This window comes from Cyphomyrmex costatus, unplaced genomic scaffold (assembly GCF_001594065.2).
Source record: "Cyphomyrmex costatus isolate MS0001 unplaced genomic scaffold, Ccosl1.0 scaffold455, whole genome shotgun sequence".
NCBI classification, from domain to species: domain Eukaryota; kingdom Metazoa; phylum Arthropoda; class Insecta; order Hymenoptera; family Formicidae; genus Cyphomyrmex; species Cyphomyrmex costatus.
In genome coordinates, this window is record NW_017278801.1 from 23410 (window position 1) to 47107 (window position 23698).

The 23698-nt window shown below is 34.1% G+C and overlaps 1 protein-coding gene across 1 annotated transcript; it reads right to left on the reverse strand.

The window, feature by feature from the left end:
* Positions 1-18: 18 nt before the first annotated feature.
* Positions 19-21678, reverse strand: LOC108777662 (dynein heavy chain 7, axonemal). Its single transcript, XM_018544605.1, is given in 49 exon segments — positions 19-672; positions 752-1033; positions 1121-1272; positions 1376-1610; positions 2039-2249; positions 2316-2913; positions 3224-3412; positions 3492-3672; positions 3737-4110; positions 4192-4418; positions 4492-4683; positions 4977-5264; positions 5329-5574; positions 5696-5868; positions 6137-6511; positions 6636-6824; positions 7194-7413; positions 7478-7707; positions 7821-8066; positions 8180-8489; positions 8565-8737; positions 8825-9046; positions 9135-9282; positions 9520-9714; positions 10643-11094; positions 11202-11423; positions 11497-11628; positions 11707-11876; positions 11951-12296; positions 12403-12651; positions 12713-12997; positions 13085-13342; positions 13627-13905; positions 14040-14155; positions 14235-14469; positions 14544-14745; positions 14816-15042; positions 15147-15300; positions 15439-15704; positions 15767-16114; positions 17140-17437; positions 17618-17839; positions 17918-18294; positions 18879-19073; positions 19155-19301; positions 20571-21054; positions 21207-21373; positions 21375-21453; positions 21674-21678. Coding segments are annotated over 49 exon segments (11778 nt in total). The 3' UTR covers positions 19-465.
* Positions 21679-23698: the final 2020 nt, after the last annotated feature.

Here is a 23698-nt window from a genome sequence, read left to right on the forward strand (position 1 = left end):
CTGCAACGGGAGCTGTATGCTCAATTCAAAAAGGAGCGAGAAATCGCGCTAATGATAGCTTTCACCAAACAACTGGATTTGTTCAGACGCAACCGAGCCGCCAAGGTTATCCAAAGAGCATGGAAAGCTTACTTTGAACGTATTTCTTTAAAAAAACGACGTAAAACGAAGAGAAAATAAGACAATGCCATCAGCTTTACGTTTGAACAAACAGATGATTAATAACACAGACTTCTAAATAGGACGTCCGTATGTTTTTCGAACATTCTAAAAACATCCCCAAGATATATCCGAATAAAGTATGCTATTAGGGCATAATTTGTCAATTTGCGCACGACAAAGCAAAGATACAGCACCAAAAATAATTTTTCATACATTATGCTAAGATAACATAATCTAGACTACTGTAATGGGGAAATTAGAAACTAGAAGGGAGAAGCACAATTAATGTTACATTAGTTTATTTTATTCACTGAGTTGACAAAGCATAGCCGCTCCCCTTATAATCCAATGTTCGGGTGGCTTCTCTGTGGGCAACAGTATGGCTATGACGAAGTTCGTGGAGTGACCAGTGGTGGATAATATCCCACGACGTTCCGTGGTTTTATATAGCGGACAAACATACGATTGCCTTTCTTCAATATCCTGCTTCTTCTTTGGTATCAGCCATAGCTGAAAATGTTGCGAAAAGGTCAATTTTATCATTGATCTATAAATATATATTTTTTTCTTGGGAAATGAATTTACTTACAAAAGGTACATTGTCGTAAAGCACTTTGGGAAAACTCTCCTCTATGCACATTTTCTTCATATCGAATCTTGCGCTGTCCAAAAATAATCCATAAACGTAAACGCCATCCTCGGGCGTGATTGTGAAGACAGTTTCTTTCAGAATTACAAAATCAAATGTAAGAAGATCTATAGGGATCTGATACTTTCGTGCGTAATTTTGCAGTGTCCCAGTTAGAAACGCTTGCGTAAAATAAAACCCAGACAACCAGAATGTAACGGGTGGTCCCTCCTCATACCATTGCTGTTTAAAACAAATTCATGTTTGTTTCAAAACATTTCAAGATCAAGAAAAAGAAAACGTTTAAAGTACAATAATATAAATAATTACTTGTAAAAATGTTAAACGTTGTAAAAAGTCATTGATATAACTGCCCAAAGGTTTTAAGGAGGGGTAAGAATTTGTTTTCCATAAAAGAGGTAACTTGCTCGTCAAGATTGCTCCATAAATATCTTCAAGCTCAAAGGACATTATGATCAAACCTGTAGTATTGCGGTATTGCGATAATATAATTTTTAAGATGCTATTTCAATTTTCAAATTGACAATATTTCGCGTATATGAATTTTTTTTTATTGGCATATACCTTTGATAGCTTTTCGTACATTAATAAGGCTATTCCTGATACAGCCTAATAATTTATTAAACCTGTCCATCTCTTGCACTAGCACAGTATTCATGCTTTGACTGTACAATGTAGGATATTTAGCAAGTGCCGTAATGAGATCGTAATCATTTGGAAGCTTGTCCAAGATCTCTGTCGCGACACCATAAACTATTTCATCATCAGACGTTTGCCTTAAACCAGATTTAACAGCTTCCTAGGAGAAAAGATAATAGATTTCGTTATCTTTACTGAAGTCAAGTCGTTTTAGCCCATTTAGTTTAAGATTCCACCTCAGGCTCAGAAAAAATCAAATTAAGGTTTATTAAAGTTACGTGCGCATATAAGACTGTAATCTCAAAAAGCGATATGTAACATACCTTGTTAATTTTCCAAAGATCCTGAAGTCGAGCAATAAAAAGAAAATAATTACAGAAAATACATATTTAACACTTTATAATTGTATAAAATTTATTAACAGTTAGTATAATTGTCACATGAATTAAAATTCTATTATTTTTTTATAATAATATTATGATTACATACCGTTCGATCCTGAATAATGTTCGATAAAAAAAGATGATAATTATAATATATACAATATACATAACATTATTATTTTCATGAAAAATTAAATAAAGTTACCTGAGTAAGTAGCAGTGAAGAGAATAATAGATCTGTTTCTCGCTGATCTTTAAGTATGTCGGCATTTTCATTCATCCCAAATACACTTGGTTCTGTAATTATCGGAAGTTTCCGGATGTAAGCGATATATTCTTCGTATTCCTTAACGATCGGACAATAATAAATAGTAGACGATGTGTCAAAGTAGTATATTTCATCAGTCAATAGTTTTCTAAGTAAAGACATAAGTATAATTTCTCAATTGAAAAATAAAATTATACAATATACTAATACTCACGGACAATAGAATTTTGACAGAATAGTATTCAATGTTCTACGATCCCACTCGTCCGTAACTCTACCCCCATAGTTGCATTCACCCGTGAGGTACATCAAAGCGTCAAACTGCACGTCCTTGTAATCGTCCAGAAACATCTTCAATTGCAAAACGCTGATTCTTAGATCTGTCTCGTTAAATTCATATGGAATGTTCCAGCCAATTGGGCCAAACTTCCTTCTCTCTTGTACGATAGCATGAAAGAAGCACAACGAATGCAGTAGCTTCTTGAAATACTCGCTTTGAATACAGTTTTCGAAGAATTCTGTATTACTGATTGGATCACTCGCGTAGGATCTCAAAATGTTGGCCCTGAGCCCTTTGGGCGGTTCGTTTGTAATCTTAATGCTGTTCTGAAGAACTGATATGGGAAAATGCTCTACCGGATAACTAGTTAACCAGAGCCGAAAATCAGGGTGAATCGTATCGGGTATCAGACCCTCGCATATCTTCTCTAAAGTCGGCATCCAGCTCTTGGCCAAATGACAATTTTGCAATACTACCCAATTACCATGCATTACACCGTCCCTTATTAATTTTTCCGCTATAGGACCTTGACCTGAAACAATAACATAGTCAATTTTATACGATGGGGAAAAATTTCGCTGAAATTAATTTACGTTTTGAAACACTTTTTAACAAAAATTTCAGCCTTTCAGGAAAATTCATTTTTAACAATATATTTCAGAAAAATGTTAATCAAATTTTTCCAGCAATTTCTTAGTATATATGTATTAAATAAAAAATTCAATTTCAGTCAAATTTCAGTAAATTTTCAGCAATTTTGTTGAAATGTTCCAAAATGTGGAATAATTTCAGCGAAATTTTTTCATCAGGGATAAATTTTCACACAGTAGATATGTACTTACCTTGGCCGAGAGACAGATAAAAAAGACGATTGGCACCATAGCCTTGCTCGTCAGCAAATGTCAACAAAGTTTGCGCCGGATCGGCACCAGGAGTTAGGACAAATATTAATGGAATACAACAGTCGGAATCCGCAAAAGAAGACGTTAAGTCGAAAAGTGGTGCTTCTACGTATTGCGGACCCATTTGTTCTACAATATGAATAATTGGGGTAATTAATTATATTTATCAAATTCATTCCATTGATATTCACTTGTAACATCTCTTTACCTTCCACGAGCAATTGTACCGCTGAGATAATTTTATCGGGACGAATACATCGCAAAATCAACAATCGTTCGAATAAATTTAATTTGCTATATGGCGCTGGGAAGAGTTCTTTCTGCGGTTCTCTCGAGTCGAATATCTTCTTCCAGTCGTTAACTGCGTTGGAGAATGAATCTTTGATGCCCTACGGAATTGACAAACATATTCTATAAATATCGATTTTTTAATCGATTAATACAAACATTTACCTCGAATCCTTTAACAGTATCCAATCTGCACAGTTCATCCCAATGTTTTACGAGCAGCCACTCGGTAGGATTAGGATACGGGTTTTCCAAACCTATTCCACCAGTTAATAAAAATAACCATTGGCTCGCGGTTTCTGGTGTGTCGCTTGTCCCACGCAGATTGTAAACGAGAAGCAATGTGAACAATAATTTATCCTTAGCGAATAAAGATCGGCAGATGTTAACGTAAAGGGAATATGTGAAGTATTTGGTCAAATCTCTCAGACGTTGGTCAATATTATCGGTCGGCTCCGTATGATCAATAGCCATGTTGAATAGATTCACAAACCACATCAATGAATATTGATACATTGGATCTATGTTAGCTAGAGATGCTGTGAAAAAAAATTAATCCGGTAAAAACATCCGATTTAAAGACTTACCTTGGTATTATTGATCTTGCACGATTGATTTACCTATTGTGAAGAAAAGTATAGTCGAATAAGCCGCGATGGGTTGATATTGTAATCTCGCGGCATCGATCGACTTTTCTGTAACTTCCGTGGCTGTTTGTTTCACCTGAATATCGTCGCTTAAATTTTTAGACACCATTAGAATGTCAATAGCTTCCTCGTCTTCTAGAATGTTACCTTTTGCCACAGAAAGTACCTCCAGAATTTTATCTTCTGTCTCCTTCAACATCCTATTAGATAAAGTAAGAAATGATATAAGTAAATCGTGTAAAATATAAAAGTATATACTATTACAGAATATACTTTTTGTTTTCAGCACTCTGCACGATTAAAACATTTTTTTCTGATTCCAAATCGGGTCTTTCTCTCGCAACTACAATACCGAGCAACTGATCCTCGAGACCGCTCGGTGTTATCATAAAATTCAGCAGAGTTACTCTTACAGCTATTTCCGGCAGATAATGAGGATTTCTTAATTTTGTCGTAATATAAAGCCTGTGTATGTATCAATATGATTAGTATATATTATGTAAAAATATACTTCAAATTTTCTATGTACTTATGTTTTCTACTTATGTTTTCTTGTCTAAATCAATTTGTTATGACAAAATCATGACGAAATAATTTGCAAAAACAAAATTATTTCTAATAAAATAAAATTAGTGACAAATCATTTTGCTACCCATCGTCAGGTTAATTTGTTAATAAAGATATATTATCTCAATGAGCTTTTGTTAATATACAATTTAAAATACAACGATTTATTTGTACGTATAATTCAAGACTACCTGAAGCTTGTATTATATTCTATTACAGCATCGCCTAGTTTTATGCACCATGCACCAGCATGCTTGAATGTCTGTTTAAGAAGTATTGGTTCAAGAATGGCATCTAACTCTTCTTCTACATTTTCTAACAACACCGGTTGTCCAAATTGTATCGCATTTTCCAAAATTCTGACGTAATCAAGTTGGCTTAATCGAATAATACTTATATTATTCTTTTTTTCCATGTTTCTTATCCATTTATTAGCTTGGCCTTGTGGATCTATCATCAGCGGCCATCTTCTGGCATTTCTAAAAAAAAAAATACAGGCATTGCGTAATACGATGTGTATTACTGAAATTACAACTTACTTACGTAACGATAATTCCATTGTCGATAGAAAATGCATCGGCGGGCAATCCGGCGATGTTCCATGATCTGATCAAAACTGGATCGCCAAGTACATCGCGCAGATAAAAATTGTAACTGCAAATTACTTGCATATTCGTGCACAGTTGTACCCATTCGTTTATCTGCTGCACGCGAAACGGCATAGTAAATGGACCTAAATAAGCCACTACGCCGGAAGCAATTAGCACATCCCCCGTTAGCCGATAATATCTACAGAAAGTAGAAAAATATCAAATTAATTTATTATAATGTAAATTATAATTAAAATTAATAATTAAAAGAAAATTTGCAATATAATTATAAATAAAGATCCATGTTAAATAAGTCTTACTTGTCGCCCAGATGCTCAGCAGTTTGAGACCATCGTGTATATTCACCGCCTAATCCTCCAATGAGATCTTCGGCTCGCTTCAATTTCATTTCACAATCCGCCACCTGATCCGACATCGCTTGAAACTCTATTTTCCTTTTGTTTAGAGTTTCTTGAAGATCCAACAATTTTTTCTAATAGAGATTTTAAAAAATTAAATTTTTTATATATATATTCATTTATAAATGTACTATTATTATTTTTCTAGAAATTGATTATTATTTTGAATTATTACGTTAGGCTGATAGAAAAGTTTCTGCGAACAATATGAAAAAAAAAAACATGTAAAATTCGGTAAAAATAAAGCCATTTACCAAATTTTACTTGTTTTTTTTTTTTTATATCGTTTGCAGAAACTTTTCCAGCCGCCTACGCATTCTTGTTGATATTCGAAATGCGTACCTGTACTTGGCGTAATTGTTCTCTCGTCATAGTTAATTTTTCCGTAGCATTACGATAGTCATCTTCAGCTCGTGCAAGAGCTCTTTTCTTGGGAGCGACGATTTTCGCAATTATATCGTATTCAGACATTGCGATGACCCAACGGCATAATCCTTCGCAAGCTGTTGACACTTTTTTGATCTTTTTCGGATCAAAGTCCGGATTGACCAGATACTCTTTCCGTATCGTTTCTATGACTTTATCCGGTATGTTATCCTTATCGAATTGAAGTAGCGAGTCTAAAAATTTAACATCGCTGAGCATCCTCAAAGCGGCCTTCCAGTAATCCTCAATTTGCGTACCCTCCTTTGTCAGTACTTTCTCTGGTTTTATTTGCTGTAATAATTTATTGAAATTGCAATATATATAAGCAATAAAATTAAGAATCTGAATCATTATCATACCAAATTTTTTACGAATAATAATATATGCCATCGTTCATTGCACAATTGTTTTATACCTTGAGAACGCAAACGCTTTCCACGATTAGCTTCACGCCATATGGCGGATGCTTCATCGCTTTCACTATTGCAATATCTGCCAATGTTAATGTGTCTAATGCTGCTTGGGCTCGATTTAAGATAGGCATAGCTTCAGCTAAATCAGCATCACATTCGGCTCTTATCACAGCTGCTTTATTCGCGACTATCTGTATGACAATAACTTTATATGTATATAGGAGCATAATTTCAATTCATTTGTGTTTATATATCAATAATATTATATGCATATTAATATGCTGACAATATATTAATATTTTTTTAAAAATATTAATATATTATACTCCCAGGTCAAGAATAATTTGAGCAATAATGGTTATATATATTAAATATATCTATAAATTTATTATATTATGATAACATTAATATACGTTAATTTTAATTTGTTAATTTATTTGAGCTGTTTGTAATTCAATTTCAATATATTATACTGTTAGCATTGATACATTACTGTATAATATATATTATTAGCATAATAACGTAATGAGCAAAAATCAGTAGGAATTCTATGATCTTACTTCAGCCGCGACTTCATCGACTTTAACTACTTTCTCAAATTCAACGACTTCCTGATTTTCTTTCTCAACGTCAGCCAACATTCGTTGGATATCCTGCGTAGCCGCAATCAATTTTGGTTGCAATTGCTTCAACATATTTTGCATCTCTGTTACTTGATTCTGCGTGCTATCCAATTGTCCTAATCCACCTTCGTACCGTGTTTTAGTGTGCAGCACTTCTCTGCAACATTATGAAAAATTAAGCAGGAAATTATGAAGCTTAACGAAATCATACTCTCTCTTACCCACGCTTTTTGTCCAGTAAAGTCTGAAAAGTCTTGATCATTTCAAGATAAGATGTAGGCGTCACATAATTGTGTCTATTCAAACGAACTAAGAATTCATCGCTTAATTTTTGAGTAGACACATGAAAGAATTGACACATATCAATACCGACACTTCGTTCGTGATCAGTAAGTTCAACGGGAGCCAAGAATTTCGTCGCGACGGCGGACAATGCATCTTTAGGCCATGGCTTGAACGATGATATTAACGATGTAACATTATTTATACATATATATAATTTTTTTAACAACAGTGAGATAAAATCTGATATTTATTTTATTTTATTATCTTTTATTTTAATACCTGGAGCCAATCTATGGTGCAACAGTTCACTAAAGCCGGAAATCTTCTAATCCGATTTCTAAAAGCGTCACCGATGGGAGACATAGTGACAACAATATGTAATTGATCGCGACAGATTTGTACGAATAGATTAAAAAGCGCCGCAGGACTACCGTCCGTTTGTAACGCTCGTTCTCGTTGTCGATCAATTAATCTCATCTTTTCGCATATTTCGGCCTTTTCGTCAGCCGTGAATATATTTGGCACCTAAATAACAATCAAAATTATTAACTTTTTTTAAGGAGTAAAAAGATATACATGAAAAATCTTTGCATCAAGATGGTAGATGAAGTAAATAAATCAATAAGTCATTTACTTACTTCTCCTAAATTAAGCATATTACTGATATCTTCCAAGAAAGTTTCTTCTTTAATTTGCGTGTCGCTGAAGAAAAAGGTCGAATGCAATTCGGTAGCTGTGACTTTCCTCAAAATAATTTTGATATCCTCGTGCCATTCGTGCTGGCCATATTGTTGCGTAAGTTCGACCTGAAATATGTCGTAGTCGCAAATGTGTGATGCTAATCTGGTTAAAGATTGTCTTCCAGATCCACCGACTCCGACGAGGAGGGCATGACTTCGTGGTTGCTTGATGATACGAGCTATCCTCGATAGATGTTCGATTGCGAACCTTCACATTCATATTTAACATAAGATTGAATATTAAATGCTAGTATTATATTCATCAAATGTAAGACAGATTTACCGGAACAATACCAGATTCATAGGCTTCCTCGTCATTGAATTATACTCAGAAAGATATGTTTCCACGATCTCTCGTAATTGTTCTAAATCGCTAACTTCTTGGTACAAACGAATGTCTACCTTAGCATCAGCAAAATCGCAATATATCAAATTTCGCAATTCATTTATAGTGATCTACAAAAGATGTACAAGAATATGAAATGTCAAAGCATAATTTTCTTATTTAGCTATTCTAGCTAATGGAAGGATATAAAATTTTACTTTTCTTATATACTGTCCCTGCTGTGGAAGTAAATCTTCAAAAAGATCGTCTAACGAGATTTCCATGCGTTTCTTTAGTATCACATTTATTTGTTGTATCAGCCAAATAACATCAGTTTCGTCAACGGAACGATCTCCAAATACACGAAGTATCTCGTGAACCCATAATCGTTTCATGTTTGACAGTGCAGGCATAGTTTCTGGAACTGATAAAAGTACTCCCTACATAATAATGATAATATATAATTGATAAAGAATTTTTCTCAAAAATATGGATAATAATAAATCGAATAATAAAGTGTTAGATAACCTGAATAACTCTAGAGAAATCTCGAAGATTAAACGTGTAATGACATTTTGCAGGTGTTGGTAACAGATTGCGCAAGCTCTCTTTATATATGTCTAGTGTTGCTAAAACAATTTGATCAATGCATGGATCAAATTCTTTACTAAAACCCCTAAAATATGTAAAGAAACATATACTACATGTATTACATAGAAATATTAATTAATATAAGGCTCTATAAGTATATAACAATACGAATAAAAATAAAGTCTTTTGACTTTGTTATATGATCGGTTCTTCGCCCCTTTTTATTTGTATTGTATTATATACATCTTGATAAAATATTTATTCGGAATAAATTAAAAATGTATTCTGTGAATATTCTTGTAAATCTTAAACATTTATAGACCTCGTATCGAGATGCCACAAAACAATCCTACTAAATATCGTAATCATAACGTCGTCTTGGAATTCAGATATTGCCAAAACGAAAAAGTGCCGTTTGAATCGTGGCGTGACATCTTTCCCTACAATTGGTGGCGACATAGCACACATTAATTGGATCTCAATCAATTTTATTAGTGTTTCTTCCTTTCTATCATACCTGTCAATAAGAAATTAATAAAAATTATGAATATCTTATTAAAATTAAATTTAATGTACGTGGACAACTTAAAAAGTTTCTTATATCTCTTATGGAGAATAAACGCGTGCGTATGACCATCTTTAAGGAGCGTTTGGATCTGTTTAAGCACAATCCACGAGAATTTTTTTATCGATATGTGACCGTGGACGAAACATGGATTCACCATTACACATTTGAAACAAAACAACAATCGAAGCAGTGGACTTCGTCTGGTGAACCGGCCCCGAAGAAAGCCTAAGTCAGTTCCATCGGCTGGGAAGGCAACCATTTTTTGGGATTCTAAAGGCATCATCCACATCGACTACTTAGAAAAGGTAAAAATGATTACGGGAAAATATTACGCCGACTTGCTGGATCGTTTCGACAAAGAATTGAAGGAAAAACGTCCTCATTTGGCCAAGAAAAAAGTGTTGTTTTATCACGACAACGCACCGTCCTATTCATCCACAATTACCACCGCAAAATTGATCGAATTACGATACGAATTACTGCCTCATTCACCATACTTTCCAGATTTGGCCCCATGCGACTTCTTTTTGTTCCCAAACCTGAAGATTTGGCTCGGAGGAAAGAAATTCGCGTCGAATGAGGAGGTCATCGCCGCCACGAACGTCAATTTTACAGAATTTCAGCCATCGTACTTTTTGGACGGCTTGAAAAAATTGGAGCACCGCTGGACTAAGTGTATTGAATTAAAAGGAGATTATATTGAAAAATAAAATAAAACTTTTTCGAAAAAATGTTTTCTTTCTGACTTAAGACTTTTCAAGTTGTCCACGTACTATTTAAACAATACTGAAACATATGTAGTAACTTTATTACAAAATTATAAGTTAAAATTAAAAAATTAGATATTAATATTAAGAAGTGACAATTCAGGATTTACCATTGCCAGTGATCCAACCATTGCCGTAATAATTCTATAGGCGGTTGCGCCCCAAACGTTTCTTTCATTGGCATGGAAACGTCATCTACGAAGACAATCCACCGTTTCCCTATAGGAGGACCATAAACTCCTTTTCGCCTGCGATCTAATTTGCTCATAATAATATCTTGTGTCTGATTAGCAGTGGTTTGCGCGGAAAAATTAATCAACAATGGTTTATTTATTTCGGCATTATTTTTCTTCAAAAGGAAGTCGATTATATATACTGACTTCCCGGTGCCTGTTGGACCTACAAAGAGTACTGGCTTCTGGTGTTGTACCAGCATCTGAAAAAGTGCCGTGTATCGTATTGTTTCTATGGTCGGTACAATTATTTGATTGACAGGGATGTCACGAGGAATCGGGGGTGCTAGTAATAGCTCGTCCGACCATAATTTCCACTTTCCTTTGCCCTAATAAAAAAGAAAGTAATATAAATTTAGCAAAATATTATAAAACGTCTTCTTAAAAGACAAAAATATTTTTTTATCCAGAGATATCAAAATTTTTGCAAATTTACCTCTTTAATAAATCTATAATCGAATACCAGATCATGCTTTGGCATGACAAATATATAGGGTTTTAAAGGTGGTGGAATTGATTCTCGTAACTTATATATTTTCATTAATACCAGAGGAAATTCTTTCTCCAGAAGCCCATGGAATAAAATGCTAAATGATTCCTTATATTTGGCTTCCAAAGTACCGCCCATTGCCCAAATGCACGAAAAGAAAAACGAACCCTACACAAATATTTAAAATTAATTCATTATAACTTACAATATTTTATTAACCATTTAATTATCTGATTCCGACTTCTAGCTGTGCTCGAAGATCAAGTTCGCTTAAATTTTTTACTACTTCTTCATTATGATAGTCATCCAAGAAACAATCCATGAGATAAGTAATAGATTGTAAAAGATTTGAATCAGGCATCGGACATATCTCCTGCGAATTAATAAGTACGAGTGTGTGAACAATATTTATAATATGTAATTTTATTTATGCTAAGAATAAATCTTCTACCTTTACGTTATACCGACGTAATAGGTGAAAAAGAGGTTTACAAAATCTGAGGAATAGCGATTCGTACAGAAAGACTCGTAGCCATTCATCTATCACTTCTGGCAATTTGGCTATCCAAGAATTTAATAAAGGCTCCCATCCTAATGCTCCAGGCTCCATATAAATCATTCCTGTTTTGAACAATTCGTTGATCATCTAATTTCAGATTTCAATCTGGCTTATTGCCATTAAAAATCCTATTTACCACAACGAGATACCGTGGCCGGTGAAGCAACTGCTAGATCTAATGGCTCGAATATCAAGTTGGTCGTCGGCGCTAATTGAATGATCTCTCCACTCATCAGGCATAGCTTTTTGTTGTCGTCAAGAACAGTGTTCATACTTTCTATCCATACCGCGTCTATCGGACCATCGAAGACTAACCACTTTCGATTGTCGTTTGTCGAAGTTGCGAAAGCTCGATAGCTGATAGCCAGAATACCGTCGTTCCATTCATGAGACGCTGGATCGAATTGCCCGTACAACTGTCCAAGAGTTATTGCCTTTGGATTGATCACCGTTATCTCCACTTTGCGCTCGTTTATCCAATTCTATTTGAAATTGACATTAAATTTAATTGATCTAACTCATTACTGTTACAGTTGTTGTCCTTTTTAACGAAACTGAAGTAACAATTAATGTGTTAGGAACATTTACATTTTCTTCGCAAATTTCAAGTGCGTCGGCCAGCATTCTATAGGCCGTGGTCTTGCCAGCGAAGGGGTATCCGACGATCATAAATCCATGTCTGACTAACATCATCTCGTATATTTGCTGAATTTTCTCTAAAAACGTAGGAACGCACTGGATGTTAGCAGCTTCGCATGCTTTATATGCGGACGCATTTAAGTACACGTAGTTTGGTTCAGGAAGTTGAACACTTGGAAAAAGATCCAAGACGATACCCTAAAATGATATTTTTTTTATGATCTCTCCTTCACATTCGGCCATAAACGTATAGACATACATGAAACAGTGGTATATCTTCACTAAGAAACTTAGGCAAATTCACATCCTTTATACTACGCAGGATTAAAATGTCCTCGTTTTCTTCTGGGTATTTCAATTTCAAATGTCCTGCCGCTATTAGGACAGTCTTTACTGCTCGCATACCGTAATCATAATGATTCTGACTAGATAGTTGCTCCGAACACAATTTATAAGCCATAACTATTTTAACAGACAAGGGCCTTGCATTGTAGAATCCATATGAGTACAGAATGTTTTCGGCTATTAAAGCATAATCTGGTACCTATTGAATTAATTATTAAAAAAATACAACATAATTGTACAGAAAAATAAAACATATTTTTTTCAAAGCATAGATTATTGATCTCACCATCATAGCCACCGGTCGAAATAAAGCTTTCAAATTGTCTGGCAATTCCGTTCTGCCAGCGTATCCCGGATTCATTGTAGTGAATATCGCGCAGGTACGATCCAATGTTAATTCTGTGTCCTCGAATATTAATTTCTTCTTCCCTGCCTGTATAGCTCGTTGAATAGTTAATATTTGCTGCGCCACTACCGATAGAACTTCTAAATCAATACGATTGAACTCATCGAAACAAGACCATGCACCAGTACAGGCTAATCCCTATTGAATTTGATATAAATTTAGAATAAGAAACATTTTTTTATTTGTTATGACAAGTTATTTTTCTACTTATATTACTCGGACAAAAAAATATTTTTTAACTTCCGCTTGACATAGGACGTATAAAGTTTAATCAAACCAATCAATTATTCGAAGTTATTGACGATAAAACATCTTTTTGTATATCAATAATTTCGAAGAAAATTGAGTGGATTGATTAAAATAGGACATCCTATATAATTATCTTTGTGTAAGCTGTCAGATTAAATGTTTCCAGTTCGTACTTTGAAAAATTTTCCCAGAGCAATATAATCTAGCCCTTCCGAGCAATTGAATACGACGCATTGCTTGGCAACTGCCTTTGCCAGATCTTTGGTAGTTTCGGTTTTTCCTGTTCCAGCAGGTCCTTCTGGAGCGCCGCCAAGATGCTGGCTGAGAGCACCGAACAAGGTACGATAGCATCGATCAGTGAGTGGCGTGATCACTAATCGCGACGTGTTGCCTAAATATTCATATGCATAGCCTAGCTTAGAGTTTATCATCATCGTATACAAATTATCGTCCTATAGAACAAAAGCATAAATTTTCATACTGACGACATTGAGTATACATATATACGAGAATTAAAAAAATGTAAATTATAATAAACTGAAAAGAAAGATCAAGAGGAAGACTGTGCGTATTTGAATCTACTCACTATCCAATAGTATCTCAATTGGCAAAGCCACTTAAAATCTGTTATTTGATTTACACCTTGCTCGCATAATTGCACCAACACATCACGACTATGAACATCTAACGTTACTACAGCTTCTGCAAATAAAAATATGAAAAAGAGAGTGATTTCTGAATCGTTATAATTGAATACTTTCTTAATAAACAAAATACCGACCCAAAGTCACTCGATTCTGCGTCGATAATTTACTACGGACGAGCTTGACAATTTCGTTAAGTTCGTATGTGCACGTTTCTATATAATCTCTTAAACTTTCGAAGCCTTTTGGAAGCTTATCAGTAACATCTGCCGTCCAGTATAGTTTACTAACGCAGAGAACAGTCTGTCCCGGCCATTCCAGAGCCCATTGACTCCTAGCTTTAGTCGGGAAAGCATTTTTAGCTCGTATCACCTGGAAAAAAATCGAACCAATAATATATTTAATGATTTAATGTAACATCTCCTTGTGTTATCGATTTCAACAACCTGAGCCTTCACGCTTATTTTCATATCACTTTCAAGTTCGAGGAGCCATTTTTCCACTTGTCCTCGTGCAGCAGTCGTATCGATTATATCCTCAAGAATAATCACCTCCTCTTCGGATGACATCATAGCTGTGGCTTCCATGACTTCGGTAAATCTCAATTTTGCAATACCCTCGAAACACTTTTTTAAATGCGGCTGTACTCTATAATTAAAATAAACAGTTATAAATTGAACATGTATGATAATAATCAGCACAATAAAGCATATAATACCGCGTGGGATCCTTTGTCTCTGATAAAATTTCTAGAAGTTCGTCGTTAGACAGAAAGAAAAATCGTGGAAAGAAGAGTCTCTTTTTCTCTAGATAAGCGGCAAGTCCTCTCTGCACTAATTCAAGCAAAGTAGTACATTTTTTTAAGCGATCCAGCATCTTGTCGATATCGACAACGATCAAAACTGCTGGATTAACCGCGACGATCGTCATAAGTTCTCTCCAGATCTATTTTAGACATAATTTAAATTTGAAATTGTTATAAATTTATATATTGCATGCAAGTGATAATGAGATGATTTAATTTATCTACGTTACAAATAATTACAAACTTTATCTACGGCGCTAAATCGTCGACTTTCTTCTGGCATCTGTTGCTGTATATCGGGCGATGAGAAAATTGGTTCAAGATACATCCACGTTGCTTGAACTTTGAGCCAATAATCCATGATATCTTGTAACAAAAGTAACTTGACTTCCCATTCTCTGATAAAATAATAAGATGCATAGAATGATAAGTGATCATACTGATCATAAATTTTATTTGACAATTAAAATAGCAAAACTAAAAGAAATTGAAACTTTCTCTCTCTTTAAAAAATTATAAAAGCTTTGTAAACCTACAGGGTTTCTTTTTCAAATGGCTTTATGTAAAGAGAATTCTTCATCGTCTGGGCTTTTGTTAGATGATCGTCGAGCAATAGCTGTATCTCTTCTACACTAGCAATAACATATGTGCCAGTGTCACGATAAAGATTGACGGTAAAAGCGATGTCCTCCCAATCTGAATACATTTTGAATAAAGCCCTCTCCAAATTACCCTCTTTAGTAGCTGCCTCAGATATTGCATCAAATTTCGCGACATAATCGCCTAGACCATAGTCGAGAATCTGCGGATGTAAACACGATTACGATCTGTAGCCAATGACAAACCAGTTAGGTTTGCCTTTACCTTGGCCAACGTCATGTATTGATCGACTTTTATCGGAAACCCAACAATTTCCGAAATCTGTTCCCAATGACGACTTTTCAGAGAAGGATTCCCGAGAGTCAGTATCACCGGCATATGCTCTTTAAAATCTTCGATTTTTGTTCTTACGATTTCTGCCAGCTTTCTCACTGCAGGTTCTTGAAAAGCCTTTTCTAACTTGTATATCATACGATATGCATTGCTCGTTTCAGTTTCGATCACTTCGGGATCGTGTGAGCCTATCATAGCTTCAGTCCAATTTTCATAATTAATTAAGAATTCACAGGCAATGTCATAGAATCTTTTGTAGGGTGCCAACTTATCAGCTGTCTAATATATTATTAATATATTATCAAAAATAATATTACTCTTTTCGTATAAAAAAAATAACATGAGATAGAAAATGTAGATGTAAAGTACCGGGAATTAATATATTCTTAAAATTACAAAAGCTTCGAACTTGTGATCATTTCTATAATTTATTTATGTCAATAGATTGCTTCAAAATACGAGTATATTATATATATGTGCTACAGATAAATGTGAACCAATAAAAATAATAACTAATAATAAGGCTCTGTAAGTATAAAACAATATAGACAAAAGAAGGGTAAAGAGCTAGTAATGCAACAAAGAACTTTAATTTAAATCATGAAAATACAATAATTACAAAGAACATATACGTTTCGACGCCGATCGGGTTATTCTCAATGTTACAGATATAAAATCGTTACAAATCTATAAAATTTATACAAATATATAAATTTTCGCATTTTTCATTTTGTGTAATGTTGCGAGTCAATTAAATCAGAATAAATTAGTTGTTGATAAATCAAGATAGTAAGAAAGTAATACTCTCATCGATATAAATATTGAGAGAGAGTCCGTTAATAAGAGAGAAAACCATAAAAAGATAATAATCCACATCGTGGTAGCATAAGTGGTTTTTAAATTTTTGAAGCAAATTTACAATAACAGCTGATTTCGACGAAGTCAGATAACGTAATTATAGATTTGTAACGATTTTATATCTGTGATATACTCACTGTAACCTTGAGAATGACCCGATCAGCGTTGAAATGTATGTTCTTTGTAATTATTTTATTTTCATGATTTAAATTAAAGTTCTTTGTTACATTAGACTGGGTCCATAATCTCACTTTAAAAGGCCCTAAGCCGTAAAGCCAAAAGAAATTGACCAATCATAGTTGAATGCGAGAAAAATAATATTACTGTGATTGGTCAATTTCTTACGGCTTAGGGTCTCTTAAAGCGAGGTTGTGGCCCCACTTTACTGGCTCTTTACCCTTCTTTTGTCTATATTGAACCAATAAAATTCAACCTTTTTGTATTACCTTTTTTCTTAAGGGATACTGTGACATTTCCCATCCGAACAATTTTTCTTCATCGTTGAATTCTACAATTATATCCATAGCAGCGATTAATTTTTTATCGAGACTCGTAGCTTTCTTTTTGTATCGTTGTATCTCCTCAATATTGCCCCAATATTGCAACTCGTTGCAATATTTCGCATAAATCTGAAGATCCTGTTCAAATTTTTCGATTCTGGCTTTAAGTGTTGCTTGATACTCGCCCGTTTTACTTGCAATTATTTCTCGATGCTTTTCGAAAATTTCAGGCATTGTGTGATACCTGAACATGCAATGTGAATAAAAATTCCAATTATTCACATTATTCAAAATTTCTAGATGTATAGTTAAACTTTTCCTTTATATGTAATTATGTTATCAGTAAACAAACTATTCTTTTATATGTAATTACAAAACAAATTTTATTGCGAATTAAATTATTATGTCATTAAAATATGCTTACCAATGAAAAGCAAAATTATTGTTTTTTAATTCAACAGGCGTTAAATGATGATAATCTGATAAAAATATTATATATTTCATTACTTCGCGCAATTGAGTTTCTAATTCAAAAACAGTCTCCGTTTCAGATTTATATATAAAAGCCTGCAATTTCATGAGTTCTGATGTATTTGGCGGTATACTTAATGCTCGATCTGCGATGTTTTGATAAACATCTCCTATACTAATAGTTAAAAATTATTAGATAACAAATTGATTATCACAATTTTTAGTCGTTAAGTCAGATCCGCAAGAAACGTACGCTCGAACTTTTTGTTGATAATCAGAGACCATTCTTGAAATTAATTCACCTTTCAGGTGAGCAGCTGTAGATGCGAGATGTTCTATAATATGATATCTGCGAACTTCAAAAAGATTAGTAAAAGATGTCCAGTAAAACTCTAATGGAATATTCTTGCTCAATTGATCATAATAATCAACAAGTTCGCAATATTTCTGGTATGGATTAGGTGGTTGAGTCTTCAAAAAGTCCCGAATATAATTGATGTCCTTATTATTTATCAAGCTTATATATTTATCGAATTCATACAACTGCATTTCTGGATCAGTTTTATATTGTTCAATTAAATTTGATATGACATTCGCATGTTGCTCAAGGAGATCTGAAGTAATCACTGGCTGTAAAAGCATAAAGGAATTTAATAATTCTAATGTTATAATTTTTTTTATTGTAATATGTATAATTTTATTAATTTTTAATTATTATATATTGAATATAATATTTAAATGATTATTGAAAATGATATTTTTTGAAACCAATGAGAAGCAGGCCATAACGGTCAAATTGGATTTTGGGTGCTTCTATATAATTGTGTGAATTTATATATTATATTTGTAGATTTTTAACTGCGCGTCAAATTTTTTCATATACTTGAAATGCAAGCTCTCTACTAAACTATCGCAGTAATATCACGACTAACAATTTAACTCGTAATATTACTATGATAGTTTAGTAGAGTTTGTGTTTCAAATCTGAAAAATATTCGGCGACCAGTTAAAAATTTACGTACATAGTATTATATATTGTATAAATTCGCAATTATAGAAGCACCCAAGATCTAGCTTGACGTTACGGCCTATTTCTTATTAGTTTCAATTCTCACGATCATGTAAAATTTAATATTGATATTTTTTATTAATTATTTAATATTTTTATTTAAACGGTATATAATATTTTTTAAACCATTCAATATTATGTATACCTTGAGCAATTCAGCGGAACTACTATCCGAATAAATCCACTTGAGTTTTACTTCCGCTCGTGGTAACGTTGTTACAGCATCATAAAGAGAATTCAGCAACATTGAAAGCCCGTTTGCAAATGCTTTGAATGTAGGATCAAAAACGATAGACGTGTTTCGTACCACAACGTATATAGTAAAACCACAATTTGTATACTATTCAAAATAATTGTATTTTATGTATTAGGGACTGAAATATATTATACATTAAAAGTATATATATATATACACACTTACACCGACATCCTTGAGATAATTAATATAGTCATCCATCGAACGTAAGCACAAGTCTCGCAGTTGATCTTCCATGACGTAGGCAAGGCAATTAAAGAATCTATTATATTGCGGATTATTCGCGGGTGGTAAAGTTCCCTTCTTCGACGCCTACATATAAATGTAGAGATTTTGAGACATCAGCTACAAATTATTATGTATAAAAAGTACTTTCTTACCGCTTAAATTATACAATAAATTTCTTACTGTGAGTAAAATATTGCAGATTTTTGGCAACCATCGAGCGAGAAGATCGTCGCTCGCGATTTTGAGAATTTTTAAGAATTTGTAATCGAATTTTGAAAGATCGTACGATTGTCCATACGATGTCAACTCTTGCGTGTCTATTTGTTTGGCCTCTCTGTGAATTACGGGATTATACTGGACCAAATATCATTTCGCGTGTAATGATACTCTAATGATATGTGCCATTTTAATCCACTAACCCATATTCACGGTACCAGTAATCTAAAGTTTTGCGTATGCATGGGTGGTACAGCATGATCGATCTCTTCTCCAATTTGAATCTTCTTTTTTTGTATTTAATACTGTACTCCGGCGACAACAATTCGGCGATTTCTCGGGAGAGCAACGGCTGCAATGTGTAATCGTAAGGTGTAATCACAAAAAGCAATCTGGTGTGAAGAGCGACCATATAGGATTATCGGCAAAAGAGCATGTCGAACGCCGCGCTGATCCAACATCAAGCGCTCGAAATAATGTTACACTGCTCGTGAAATAATACTTCATCCTATACAGGGTGTCCCAAAAAGGTCGGGACACCTAAATATCTCGGGAAATATAAGTTTTACAGAAAAGTGTTTCGGACAAAAGTTATATATGGTTTAAAAATATCTATTTACTTATCAGTTTGACCTTGGAGGTTGCATTATTCTCCAATTTTTCTCCGAGCACAAAAGACATGTCGATTTGCCTGGGCAACCTCTGCGAAGTATTATACATATCTTGGGTAATGCTTGTGCCGGCGATACTGTAACTTTGAAGCATTATAACTTGAAAAGTACTTCATGAAAAAATATTTTATTATAGCGTTTTGGAAAGCTCTCGACATCAGCAATTAGATTCTTGAATGAAAAATAGGGTGTTCCATTTAAGAAAATCAATATAATAACCTTGACCTGACCTTGGCTATGCAACCCAAGATCAAACTGATAGGATCAGTAAATAGATATTTTTAAACCATATAACTTCTATTCGAAACATTTTTTTGTAAAACTTATATTTCCCGAGAGAGATATTTAGGTGTCCCGACCTTTTTGGGACACCCTGTATATGTTACATATCATTTCGGGCATCTGAAGACACGGTAGGCTCTGGCGCTAAAAGATCGGCTGTGCTTCTTTATGCGATCATACTTACCATAGTAAAGAGTGCTTCCTCGAAAGGCTCCTGCAGCACAAAGTCAACGATGGATTTTTTCATGCTCGTAACATAATCAAGTTTTAATTCACTAATCAATCGATTGAAGCATTCGTCGTATCTCTTCTGCCATTCGGGGGGCACCATGCTCGTTATCTTCTTTAACGTGTCAGAATCTAAGGTACCTGCGTGAGTGTCGTCAACCTCATGGAGAATGTAGTAGTAATACCTCAAGAGATTCTTGTCTTCCTCCGTGAGCCAAATGTCAGTAATATCGTCGACGTCGTTTAAAACTGTTTGCTCTTTCGCATAGTCGCTGTAAATTTCCATCTTGCCTTCGCGCCAACTTTCGTCGCGTCTCATCGGTCCTTTGATCTTCTTGATCAGATGCATCCGAAATTCGGCTCTTTTCCGACATAGTGCCATGTAATAATCATCCTTGGAAGCAATTCTTTTTTGCCTTGTCTTCGGCGCTGTGGTACTGCTTCAAATTTTATATATTTTTTTTTACAAAATTTAATATATACTTTATATGGAAAATAGAAATACGTAATCAAACATTACAGCGTGTCTGTAATGTAAGATATATATTTTGAAGCAATTAAGCCATATTTTTATGAACTGCTAGTAGCTTACCTCGACGAAGCTTCACATTTTTGTGGCAAATTGAAAATGTCCGGTTCATCTTTAATATATTTTTTTAAACGATTATATGTCTTCCGATGCATACGGTAACTTTTGAAAGATTTGGTATTTGGGCAATACGTGTCGGAAATAGATTTCATCCAGTCGCGATATTTTTTTACGAGATTCCCTAACGAATGATTCCTCACTTTGCTTTGTTAATCCTGTGAACGGTTCTGATTTATAAACGTCAATTCCTCTGTCGATTTCTCCGTTGTGTAACCCTCAAACCTTTACTTTCTTTTTATCAGAATTATTACACTAATATAAGTTTAAGAACATTAAGTGTAATTTGAACAGAAAATGATAAAATAAGTTAAACTTTCTGAACCTCTTCCTTTACTGTTGCAACTTATTTAGTCTTGACTGATATAAGGGTTACGTTACCATAGCAGTCACAACACATGGGAATGTGTTACGTCATCGTGTGTACATACATATTTGTCTGCATTTAGAACGCGCTTTTATCGACGAAAATACATTTTAATACAAATTCAGAAATTCTATAGTATACACGTAACGTAAACTATATTATTATTAATATCTATATAATGATAAATACGCTCTAATGTCATAAAAATGTGACCTGAATATAAATCCGACGTCTGTATTAAATTATTATAATGATGTAAGAATTGTTAACGTATAATAATGCAATACGCACTGATAACGTAAAAAATAATTGGAAACTATTAGGAGTATAAATAAGTTCCCGCCATTTGACAAAAGATGGCGCCACCAGTAAAACGTCATTGGTTGGACATCTGGCAACAACATAACCTTGAAATATCAGCGATTTTGTATCAGCATCAAATATCTTTTCTCGTGTGAAAATGTCGAGTTTTGAGCCGAATAAGCGTCATTCGCGGGAGCTTCTTTCAATTTGAAGAAATCTGCAGCTGAGGCGCATCGATTGCTTGCAGAAACGTGGTGAGACTGCCTTAAGTGAGAAAAAATGCCGTGAGTGGTTTCAAAAATTTAAGAACGGTGAATTTGACGATGTCGAAGACAAAGAACGTAGTTTCGACGTGGAATTCACCAATTGCCAGAAAGATGGGAAAAAGTAGTAGCCAGCGATGGACAATATACTTCGAATAAAACATTAGGTACCGTTCTTTCACAATAAATGCCCAATTTTTGATAAAAAAGAAAACGGCGGAAACTTATTTATACATCTAATAGCATTTGTGCAAAAATAAAAAAAACGAGCGAAATCTAATTTAAAAAAAAAAAATCTATTCTGAGAGAAATATACATTCAATGAAGAAATCAGGGCTGAAGGGTGTAAAAAAATGATAGATGTCTGTTCCTTTTAACATAAATATTTATTGTGTATTCATATATGTGACATAGTTTTCAGAATAATACTTTCATAAATGTAGTGAATCTGTCGATGATACGTATATAAGTATAATCTGATAGTTTGATATCTATCAATGGCCGCCAGCTTGTATACGACCTTGCGGCACCGAAGATGTGAAAGATAACGATGCAATATAATACATTTCCTTCATATATATATTCCGCAAAATATAAAGTTTAACGCAAAATATAAAGTTTATCGCGATATTAAATTTTATATATATCTGTATTTATATAACGTATGTATATGTACATATATCACGACAATTCACACACATTTGATTGTCACTCGTCTCTGATACATATAGTACACTGTTGATCCCTCTATACATCTAAATAGGCAACGTGAAGTATTAATTCTTTCTTTATTCCAGGAATATGCCAATGGGAATTCAGTTCAGCAAATTACCAGGGACAATTTGCTAAGTATGTGTGTGTATTCCTTCATACGCACATGTGTATGTATATGTGTGCAAGAAGATAAACATATTGGACCCCCGTAACCTCCTAACATACTCCTTGCACACTGAATGATCGAAATTAAAAGATGCACATATAGACGAACGATCAATGCCCGTTTCCACCAATGTGCATATATAGATTAACTTATTAATAATCTTGGTTTAACTTGCTGTTTGCTTTTTCTAATTTTGAAAACTAGGAAAACTTTAATTTCCACCAATAAAGATTAACTTTAATCTCGGTTTAACTTACTGTTTATCTTTTTCTAATTTTTGTAACTAGAAAAAGACAAAGAGTAAATTGAACTGAAATTAAAGTTAATCTCCATTGGTGGAAATGAGAAAAGACGAAGAGCAAATTAAGCCGAGATTAAAGTTAATCTACATTGGCGGAAATGGGCATAAGAGCGAAAAGGCGACGCTTTAAAGGGGGAAAAGCACCCGCTGCTGTTAGCTTTTGCCAATGAAAATATGTAGGCGGCACATGCTCCGCAAGGGCGATTCGTGGCCAAAACAAGGACCGCGTGAATATATTGATTTTCTTTCCGGCACCTTTCCGATGTTTCAACGTCAAAATATAGTCATCGCCATTTATACGTAGTATGGTAGTGATACGTTACA